At 54.3% G+C, this 10,971-nt stretch overlaps 1 protein-coding gene across 2 annotated transcripts; it reads left to right on the forward strand.

Moving 5' to 3' along the window:
• Positions 1–1,993: 1,993 nt before the first annotated feature.
• ZIC3 (Zic family member 3) lies at positions 1,994–6,596 on the forward strand. Of its 2 annotated transcripts, XM_051783364.1 has the most exons (4): positions 1,994–3,032; positions 3,699–3,862; positions 4,391–5,731; positions 5,915–6,596. In XM_051783364.1, exons 1-3 carry the CDS (start codon positions 1,994–1,996, stop codon positions 4,571–4,573), a joined length of 1,386 nt encoding a protein of 461 aa, XP_051639324.1. In that variant the 3' UTR covers positions 4,574–5,731; positions 5,915–6,596. The 2 variants fall into 2 exon arrangements, with proteins under 2 accessions (XP_051639324.1, XP_051639329.1); XM_051783369.1 differs by lacking the exons at positions 3,699–3,862; positions 4,391–5,731; positions 5,915–6,596 and adding an exon at positions 3,305–3,607.
• Positions 6,597–10,971: the final 4,375 nt, after the last annotated feature.

Below are 10,971 nucleotides of genomic sequence, written 5' to 3' on the forward strand. Positions count from 1 at the left end.
GGACGAGCCGCGGAAACGGCTACGATCCTGCAGGGCCCCCGACTCCCGCCTAACAGCCGCGGGGTGTAGCGGGGGGAGCAGCGAAGGCGGCCCCGGCCCCCCCGGCGGGTCCCCCCCGGGCGGGTCCCCGCTCTCCCGCCTCCTGTTGTGCTGCGATCGTGCACTAACGGCAGCGAGGGACTCACCTTCCAACTTTGGGACTGTTCTTGGCGGCTGTGGCCTGGGAAATTTGAGTGTTTGACGGGCACTGGTGTTACCTCTCGGGGAGATTTTATATCGGTGGCTTTTTTCCCCCCTTTCTTTCTTTTTTTTTTTTTTTTTTTTTCTTTTTTCCTTTTTTTTTTTTTTTTCCGCTCCCTGCAAACCCTAAAATAAAGAAGGCGAAGCCTTTCCCGGGGCTGATTGGGGGTAAGGATGTGAAAGGGCCGCGGTTATAAAGCGCTGCTTGAAGCGGGCTCTCAATGCGTCTCTGAACTTGATCAGATTTTACGTTTCCTGCAGAGAGCCGGCGGCGAGCCTGAGACCTGCCCAATAGCCAGACTTGGGGGCTCAGCAAACCTCAGGATATTACAATTACAGCCATCTTTCTTTCTGCCTTTTATTTCCACTCTTGCTCCCCATAGTTCTTTGCAAGTGCTTTCCAGAACAGAAAATGAGTGGATTTATAGCGCTGTCTGCAACTGATAATTATTCCAAGGCAGAACGTTGCCTTTGCAAAATAAAATTAAAAAGAAAAGAAAAAGAAAAAAAGGAAGGAAAGGAAAAAAAGGAAAGGGGGAAAAAAAGAAAGGGAAAAAAAAAAGCAGAGGAAAAAAGGAAAGAAATAAAGAGAGAGCGGAGAAAACCGAAAAGATAAATGAGTGTAGAAAAAAAAATGGCTCAGGAGCCGCCGTTCTGGGCACTGCTCGGCGGGGAGCGGGGGACGGAGCCCCGCTGTCCGCGGAGCGGGGTGTGACCCCCCTCCCGGTCCCCCGACGGGAGCGAGGGGGGACAGAGGGGGCTGGGCTCGGCCGGCGGGGGGACCCCGGCCCGGTCACGCCGCGCCCCCGGGGCTGGGGGGCAGGAGCGGGCTCTCCCCGCGCTCAGCCGGTAAACATGAAAGCAAATAGAAAAATAAAATTAAAAAAAAAAATTAAAAAAGAAATTAAACTGGAAACAGCTCCGGCTTTATCTCGTGGGGTTTTTATTTTATTTTATTATTACTATTATTATTTCGTTTTTGAATCAACGCGGCGGCTTTTCAGAGCGGCTTTTACGCTTCCCCGCCGCGCCGCCCGGGGCAAGCGTCCCGCACGGCGCGGGGCGGCGCTGGGAGGGCACGGGCGGCGGGACGCGGCGGGACACGCGAGGAGGGGGCGGCGGGGCCGGGACGGGGGGACACGTAGGGCGCGGGGGCTCCGCGGGGCTCCCGCCGCCCCCCGGGCCCGTCCCGCGGCCCCCCCTCAGCCGCCCCCGCTCTACCTGCGGGGCGCCCGAGCCCAATCAGCGGCGGCGGCGGCGCGGGGCGCGTGCCAATCAAGCGCGGCGCGGCCAATGGCGCGGCGGGCGGCGGGTCAGGTGACCGGCGGCGCGCGGCTCCCCATTGGCGCGGCGCGGCCTGGCCCCGGAGTTGGTTTTATGTGCGAGGCGCGGGCGGGCGCCCCGTCAGTGCCCCGACGGCGCCGAGCCGGAGTGCGGCCGTGCTGCGCCTCCTCGCCCTGCTGCGCCGCCCTGCCCGGCCCGGCCCGGCCCAGTCCGGCCCGGCGCGGGGGGCGGGCGCCTCTGGGGGCGGGTGGCTGTTTTGGCGCTGGTTGTTGTTTTTTTTTGTTGTTGTTGTTTTGGTTTCGGCCGGGGGGTGCTTGCCTCGCTGCCCGCCCGCGGCCGGGGCCGCGCTTGCCCGCAGCGGGGGGGTGGGGGGGTACGTTTTGGGGTGGTTTTGTACTTTTTTGGGGGCGGGCAGGAGGAGGAGGAGGGGGGGCGGGCAGGCTGCCGCCGCGCCGACGGCCCCGCGCCCATGACGATGCTGCTGGACGGAGGGCCGCAGTTCCCGGCGCTGGGGGTGGGCGGCTTCGCGGCGCCCCGGCACCACGAGATGCCGGGTCGCGACGCCGCCGCTGCCGGTATGGGGCTGGGCCCCTTCGGGGACTCCTCGCACGCCGCCGCCTTCAAGCTGAACGCGGCCCCGCACGACCTCGCCGCCGGGCAGAGCTCGGCGTTCACGCCGCAGGCGCCGGGCTACGCCAGCGCCCTGGGCCACCACCACCATCACCACCACGCCGGCCAGGTGCCCTCGTACGGCGGGGCCGCCGCTTTCAACTCCACACGCGACTTTCTGTTCCGCAACCGCGGCTCCGGCATCGCGGACGCCGCCTCCGGCACGGCGCAACACGGGCTCTTCGGCGGCTCCCCCGGCGGCTTGCACGGCCCCGGCGGCATCCCGGACACCCCGGGATACCTGCTCTTCCCGGGGCTCCACGAGCAGAGCCCGAGCCACACGTCCCCCAACGGGCATGTGGACAACGGGCAGATGCACCTGGGGCTGCGCGGGGACCTCTTCGGGCGGCCGGATCCCTACCGGGCCGTCTCCAGCCCCCGCACGGACCCTTACGCCGGCGCCCAGTTCCACAACTACAACCACATGAACATGAATATGGGCATGAACGTGGCGGCCCACCACCACCACCATCACCACCACGGCCCCGGGGCTTTCTTTCGGTACATGCGCCAGCCCATCAAGCAAGAATTGTCCTGCAAGTGGCTCGACGAGAGCCAGCTCAGCCGGCCCAAGAAGAGCTGCGACAGGACTTTCAGCACCATGCACGAGCTGGTGACCCATGTCACCATGGAGCATGTCGGAGGGCCGGAGCAGAACAACCACATCTGCTACTGGGACGAGTGTCCGCGGGAAGGCAAGTCCTTCAAGGCGAAATACAAACTGGTGAACCACATTCGGGTGCACACGGGCGAGAAGCCCTTCCCCTGCCCCTTCCCGGGCTGCGGCAAGATCTTTGCCCGCTCCGAGAATCTCAAGATTCACAAGCGGACGCACACAGGTAAGGCCCGTGTCCATGTGTTTTTCCCACCCGGGACGCGGGGCTTTGTGGGGCTCCGCGGGGCTGCGGGGACGGGCCGGCCGAGCGCGGGGTGCGCGGCGCTGCCGCCGCTCTCGGCCTTCTGCGCGCCTCTGCAGGGGGAACCATAGAAATGCTAATGAAATCTCAATTTTCGGTGACTTCCGCTCCTTTTTTTATTTTATTTTTAGGCCTGATTGGCATCTATCCTAATTAAATCAGCGATACTTTTGTCAAAGTATTTTTATTTGCAGCCCTGAGTTTCCTTCAGCCCTCCCGCACGGGTGGAGGGGAAGAGAGGGGGAAGGCTGGAAGCAAACGTATTTTGGCTTGTATCCTGGAGTACGTCTTGTAAAGCTGTCCGAGCCGCTGAATTTATCTCGGGTCTTCTCCCTCTCCGAGCTCGCCCAGCCGCCTTCCCTGCCGGAGCCCAGCGTGGGCCTGGCGGGAGGTGAGTTAAAAGTAACGAAGGCTGATCCAAATTTACCCAACACGTAACGAACCTTTCTGTCCATCTTCCCCTTCTTCATTTGTTGTGGTGCTTGTGCATCCCTATGGCGGGGTGAGCGGGGCAGATGATGTCCTGGGAGGAGGCAGGTGGGGATGGAGCGGGGAACGGCCCGCCTTCACGCTCTCTAAATTTCACAGGTGAGAAGCCTTTCAAGTGCGAGTTTGAGGGCTGCGACAGGCGCTTCGCCAACAGCAGTGACAGGAAGAAACACATGCACGTCCACACCTCGGACAAGCCCTACATCTGCAAGGTGTGCGACAAATCCTACACCCACCCCAGCTCACTTAGGAAACACATGAAGGTAAATCACCCCAGTGCTCCAGTCCTTTCCTCCCTGAGCAGGGATGCTGAGCCGCTGCTGTGCTCAGGGCTCATTTCCCTGGAGCAGGGCAGAGCTGAGCTCCGTGCTCCTGGCATGGCCCAGGCAGTCCCCAGTGTCTGGGCCGTGGCTGGAGCACAGCCCGGGGAAATGGCGTAGTTTCTTTTTGTGCTCCCACTGGTGCAAGTGCTGCCTGGTTTGCAGAGTGTGGCTTGGTGCTGGAAGGCCGTGCAAGTGCTGTGGCTGCAGGCCCCCATGCTGGGACATGGCAGCCCCTGTGCTGGGATGCTGCAGCCCCCCACGCCAGGATGCTGCAGCCAAATGCCCAGGAGCCGAGGCAGGCATTTGCTGCTGGTGCTCAGTGGCCAGCCAGGCATGAACCGCCTGATTGCCGGGCACGGCCGAGCTGCTGGACCACATTGTCCCTCTTGCATGGAGGAACACCCCAACCTGGCTGAGCAAGGTGGTGGGGACCCTGAGCTCGCTCCCATCTCTGCCTCTTGGTTTTAGGTGCACGAATCCCAGGGGTCGGACTCTTCCCCTGCAGCCAGTTCGGGGTACGAGTCCTCCACCCCCCCTGCGGTGGGCTCCGCCGGCAGTAAGGACTCCACTAAAACGCCGCCGGCCGCCCTGCAGAGTAACCCCGGCCACAACCCTGGACTGCCCCCCAATTTTAATGAGTGGTATGTGTGAAGGCAGCTGCTGCCCGGCCACAGACTGGACCAAATGCATTGGGAACGAGGAAAAAAAAAAGGACAAACCAAGCCAACTGCAGCTCGATCCCATGGAAATGGAGTTTCCACACCGACGACCGCATAGGGCTACACCTAGTTAACTGCCAGGATCCAGAGGGGGGTCTTTTATTATTATATTATAATTATTACTATTTTTTTGCAAGCCCAGACGCTGGACTAGCCATGTCCTTTTCTCAGGATTAGATTTCTTTTTTTTGTTGTCATTTTTTTCAGTCGCAATCGTTTCTTTGATTTTTTTTTTTCACCCTCCTTGCCCGAGTCCTTCTTCTGCCAATTCCCCACTATTTTTTTATTCCTAATTTGTTTTGTTTTTCGTTCTTTCGGTGGGATGTTGACATGAGGATGAAAATTCTCCTTCGCCTTAGTGGTGATTGTTTAAACTTACAGTCTTAAACCGTGCCAAAGTCCTGTTATGTCTTGAACTTTCCTTTCTAGCTCTCCTGCTGCTTCTTTCTCTGATCTCCTCTTTCTCCTTCTCTCTCTCCAAGCATTACACTTGTGAATGTATTCTCGTCTGATGGGGTCGGTCAGTATTTTTCAGGATGAGGATGTGGTGTTTATTCTGCCCAGATTGTGACGTTTAGTATAACAGTTGCCTTTTTGTAATAACTTTTTTTGTAAATACATACCCATGATGCCATATTTATCGTTCGTAATTTAATTATTGATACAAAGTGCCGGGAACTGAACAATATTTATGGGGGAGAAAAAATTGTTTTCTAACAAAAAAAATACAAACAAAAAAAAATTCCAACTCTGTACAGCTTTTGGTTATAACTGCTTTAGCATTAAAAGTTTATTGTTTTGGAAAGAGCCGTTTTTGACCTCCTCCGGGGGACGGGGCAGCCGCGGGTGCCGTCGCGGGCCCGGTTGGCGCTGCCGCCCGGGCCGGGCCGTTGTTTTCGAGCTGGCGATGCCGGGTGAAGCCGCCTCCTCGCCGCCGCTCTTTTCTCGTGTCCCTTTGTCCCCGCCCTCCGCCGCCCGGCAGTTTCGCTCCCCCGCCACCTTCCCGAGCGGACCGATCTCGGGGCGCGGCGCCGCCGAGGGAGAGCAGCGCCGGGGGCAGCGGGGCCGCCTCGACGGGGAGGTCCCGACGGTGAGTACCGGGGCGGCGCAGTGCTCGGCGCCGCTTGGATGTAGCGGTGGGATGTGGGGGCCGGCCAACCTTGCGGGACCGGCACTGGACTGCATGCCGAGGGGGTACCAGGGCGACCTCGCGGTGGGCAGGACTTTCTCCGTTATCGTCTGGTTTGTTTTGTTTTCCTTTATTTCTGACTAGGATGTGGAAAAGCCTCCCCGTCCTCAGGAAGAAAAGGGGTCGAGCGGAGACATCTCATCCGAGAAACTTCTCCTCTGGCGCCACACAGGAGCTCCAAGCAACCAGAGAGACGGTGGAAACCGTCCCTCCCCGGCAAACCTCCGTGTCCCGGTGGCCCCGGCGGGCCGGACGGAGGTGCCGCAGGGATACTCAGGTCTTCCCGCCCCGGCGGAGCGCGGCCGGTGCTCCCCTCCAGCGCGGCCAGCCCGGGCGTGCGGCTCCGCAGCTGCATCCTCCCTCCGATCCGCACCTCCCCTGACCGGGGGAGACCCCAGACAGGTCCCCTCTTGAACTTGACTGGGGGCACAGGGGAAGGCCGGGGTGGCCCATCCCCTCCTGCCTGCCGCAGGGGCCGCTCTGGCGAGTAACCCGCGGAGCCTTGCATGCTTTAAAATTCACGTTTGAACAAATCTATCCTCTCCTTTTTCCCAAGGAAAAAAAAAAAGGGGGAAAAAAAAGGTTTCTCGCACAGGAGAAAGGTGAATCGCAGCCTCTGCAGCTGCACATCTAAAAAAAAAATAAAAAATAAATCCCTCCAGCTCCTCACTGACCACTTAAAATAGTTCGAGGTGTCCCAGCTAGACATGGATCTCTGCTTCTTTTTTGCTGTGAAGTCTTTCTCTCGCTGTGCGCAGAGCCGAGCCCGGGGCTGGACGCGGAGCGCTGCCGGCCCGGGCCCTTCCCGGGGGGCGAGCGGGGCCACCCCGCCCCGCGGCGGGCGAGGAGCAGCGGAGCCGCCGGGCGCCGTCGGGTTTTCCTCGGACACCCACCTGGGTCGCGTCTGCGTCGCTCCGGACCGCGCCAGGCTTGGAAACGTGCCGGTAGGCTCGGTTTCGTTACTGCTTTGCTCGGAGCCGGGGAGGCGCGGGGCGCGCAGGGCTCCGCGGGGGCGCAGGGCTGGCGACGGCTGCTGCTGTCGGTCCCCGAAACGCCGTCCCAGAGTGGGGGGCTCTGCTGTGGCCGGGGTTTCCTTTCTGGCTCCGCAGTGGCTCTGGCTGGTTCCCGGGGCCCTCGGGCCGTGCTGGCATACTTGCCCTCCTGCCTGCCCCCGCAGTTGCTTCCTTCCTTTGACTGGCAGCACTGCCCTTGCCATTTTTATTGCCAGGAATTTAAACCAGCATCCTGGCTCATTTGGCTTCCCGTGGGTCTCCAGTCAGTCCCCCACCCTGGAACCTCCCCATCCAGGCAGGGCTTGCTATCAGTATGGGGAAGAGTGGAGCAAACTGTTGATTGTACCCCACTGAGGTCCAGGGTCCCCCCATCCCACTCTGCAGCCCCCCCCAAAATGGGGCATGGATGGGCAGGTGCAGCTGGAGTGGGTGTGTGTGTGGTATGGGATGAAGGAATGGATTTGGGATGGATGCAGAAAGGGCTGAGGACCTCTTTGGCTCTGAAATGCTTGCAGAGCACAGAGTTCAGCACCAGCACCATGAGGTGGGGCAGGAAGGCCATGTCCCTCGAGCATGGTACACTGTGCTGGTGGGTGCTGCTGGCCCCGAGACTTTGGGAGTGAAGGCCAGGGAAGAGCTGTCTCACCCTGCAGCTGAGTCCTCAGCTCTCATGGTCAAATAAGAAGGACTTTTCTGTAAAAAGAAGCAAAAAGTCTCTGTTCCTCACCCGTGCTAATTACAGGGAGATATAGAGTCCTGGAGTGGGAAAGGTCCTTTTTCCCAGATTTCTTAGGCTGGTTTTGTGAGCTGGGGAGAGACAGCTCATGATTTTCAAAGCCAGGGCCTGGCAGTGGGGATCTGTGGGCATTCCCTGTGCTCACAGCTTGGACAAAAGCGTTACAGAGCCAGCCAGGGCAGAGCAGCGCTGGCAGGGCAGGTGCCATGTTAGCTCAGCTTTTAGTGTGTCATAATAATGGGACTTGTGTCACACCCCAGAAAAATCCCAGGACTGGTCACAAAAAGGGGACGTATTCTGCTGTCCTCTCCCAGACTGGCAGTTCCCTTGAAGTTGCTGTGCTTGCTTGTATGAGCAGGATTAGGTGGATTTGTCCCCACATAAACAGAACTCAGGATGGTTTTCTAAAAGGGGTAATGTTGATTCATTGTGCTATAACGAATCTAAGCAGAGGCAGGCGATGAGCTGGAGCCATTCCTTCTCTACCACGCTTTATGAGCCATGAATATTTTGATTCCTTTGGTGTCATTGTTTTTGCATATCTATCTCTGTGTCTGGTGTAATCCTCTGAAAAGAATTTTTTTTTTTTCAAGCTTTATGCGTGCCATTAGCAGCTAGTGGTTGCACACAGTGTGAAGGCAGAGTCCTGAAGGCATTTTGATCAGGTTGTGTTCAAGTATCTCAGCGTTATGACACCAGGAATTAAGTTCCTATAGTAACTCTGTTGGCTGTAAAGCTCCAGAGCAGTGGATAGGGTGTAGTATTCTGTGTTTGCATTTTATTTTTTTAATATAATGTTCCCAGATTAAAAGCACCACACACTAACCCTTCTCCTCTTTTAGCTGAGCCTAACTTTCACGACTGTTTCATAAACCATCCCTGTTATTTATGCTGTTAGTATGATCAGCTGTAAGGAAAATATTTCTGCAGAGGTGCACTCTTGGTTTGGAAAAGTAAAACTCCAGAGAAAACTAATATTCTTTGAGAAATCTAATTTTATTATAGAGTGTCCAGAAGGAAATAGTTCATAACGTACTGACTACTCTGTACATCCCCTGAACTAAAATGTTTGGTTAACCTTTCTATGCCATTTGTATGGGATAAAAATATAATTTATGTCTTGCAAGTACCTGCTCACCTGAACGTAACTGCAAGCAGTAAAAATACTTTTGTAAGAGCTTACAGTGGTAAGTGAGAATGGCACAGCAAGGACCTGCCCTGCAGACTTGATAGGAGGCTGTTTAGGATGGCTTTGCAGACATCTGTTCTGCAGTAGTCATGAAAAAACCCTCTGCAGGATCCGGGGGAGGCACTTGACTAAGAAGGCACAGGTATATTTTAATATTAAGATGCTAATTTTATTCTCAGTAAAGAAGGCTGTGTGCTGCTTAGGTTTTCTTTTAGCTGACACTTCAGTAGTGTTTCTCCATTTCAAATGTTCGTGTGAAAAGAAACTTTATGAAAAAGGGCTGGGGGAAAAAAAAAAAAGAGTTTAGCTGAATGATTTTGTTTTGGCAACTTGTTCAATAGTGGCAGCTTTGAAATCGCCAAAGCTCGACTTTGAAATGGTTGAATGGGTGATACGTGAAGTTTCTGTTGAGGGAGACCCAGCCTGCACGCTGGGGATTTTTTCCTGTGCATGCTGAGCGAGGTAGCCTGACCTGGGACACTGGGGAAACTTGGAGAGGGGAAAAGTCACCGGTGGTCCTGCTGGCTGGGAGGAGGCTGGGGAAGCTGCAGACGCTTAATGGCAAGGATCATAAAGGATACATGCAGAATAGGGCTATTCCCTTGTTTTTGCTGTTTTTCAGAGCATCATATAATCCCAGTTTAGGCCTGTGCTAGTCCTGCAGCTACGAAATGGCTCTTAGTGAGGTTTTGGGGCACTCGGTGTGGTGGAGCAAGGGGCTGGGCAGAGATTCCGAAGCTTTCCAGAAGGCTTTGCCCTACCTGGCTTCCAGTACTTCCATCTCTGTTGTTCAGGCAGAAACTGGTCTGTGGGCAGGACAAAAGTGGAACATGGTCAGGGTTTGGTGTGGGGGTACAAGGTGTGTTGCTCTGCAGCCTGTGCCGGGACTGTGCCCCAGCAGGTGCCGGGTGTCACCGCTCCCTGTGCTCCAGAGGGAGCTGGGTGGGATTTTGGAGCAGAAATGAGTGTTGGGCTTTATTCACCTTTAGCTGGGAGGGTCACAGCAGGGGAGAAAACACTGGGATTTTGGTTTCTGCTAGCCATGGACTCGCTGTATTTGTATGCCACAGAGAATAACCACTTTGGAAAATGTACCTCCAGCCAGAAAGGCTCAAGAGGCAGTGTGTTAGCATATAGTCTTTGCTTTAAATAAAACCACCCACTTATTTATATCTTTAAATTCCCCTCAGTTTCAGTAAGACATTATTTCAGTGCAAAATCTGGTGTTTGTATTTTTTTTTAAAGTAATTTTTTTCTACTTTCTGTAGTTTACATAGCATGATTCTTCTGTTTTGAGCAAGAAGGTATTGTTTTTTCATTCACTTTTTTTCCTTATTTTAATTTTTTTCCTGTTTATTCTTTAGCTGTGTTAATAGAATGACATTGAATTTAAGCTTTCCACCCCTTCAGTGTGTTCTTACTGAAAATAAACATTTTTTTTTGTTTGCATTTAGCACCCTATTAAATCCATGGACTTGAACTTCTCAGGGATTATTGATAAACTCAAGAAAAAAGTAAAGCTTGTGTTGAGATTGGTGAAACTCCTTCTTAACTATAGGAAAAATCTTAATTTGGACTTAAATATTATATTTAATTAAAAGAAAAATCTTGGTGCAGCAGATGGTGTGACTGAAGTTTCTCTGACGCATGTAGAGTGCAGAATTTGCAAGGACTGGACTCTGGTCGCTCGCTGGTACAAGGGCTCCTGGTGCTGAGGAAGGCAGATGTTCCCCAGAATACTCATTTTCCCCATAATATTTACTTTTACTAGAAAGAAGATGCTGCAAGAATGTGCTGAAACTGCCAATCATAAATATTTAAAAATCATGTTCCAGGCACACTTGTAATGGACTTGCTCAATTTTACAAGATTATGAAAGGAAAAGAAAGTAGACAATTTTTTTCTTTTTCTGCTGTTTTTTTTCAGTGCTGTGAGCCTCACTGTCCAGATTTTATTTTGCCTCTTTTTTCTTTTTTTTTTTTTCCTTTTGGTGACACCTACAAGGCTAAAGGGGCATATATTTGTGTTTTAAAGTGGAGCTCAAATTTTTGTGTAATTTCATGGTTCTAGAGCTTGACTTACATTTTTTAAAATGAGGCTATTGCCAGTATTGTAAGAATTGACAAAACTGCAGCAGTAAAATATATATTTAATTTTTAATCTTGCAGAAGTATTTTAAAATAATACAGTAAGTGGAGTGATT

This window comes from Manacus candei, unplaced genomic scaffold, assembly GCF_025592945.1.
Source record: "Manacus candei isolate 608988 ecotype Guabito, Panama unplaced genomic scaffold, ASM2559294v1 h1tg000003l, whole genome shotgun sequence".
Taxonomy (NCBI): Eukaryota; Metazoa; Chordata; class Aves; order Passeriformes; family Pipridae; genus Manacus; species Manacus candei.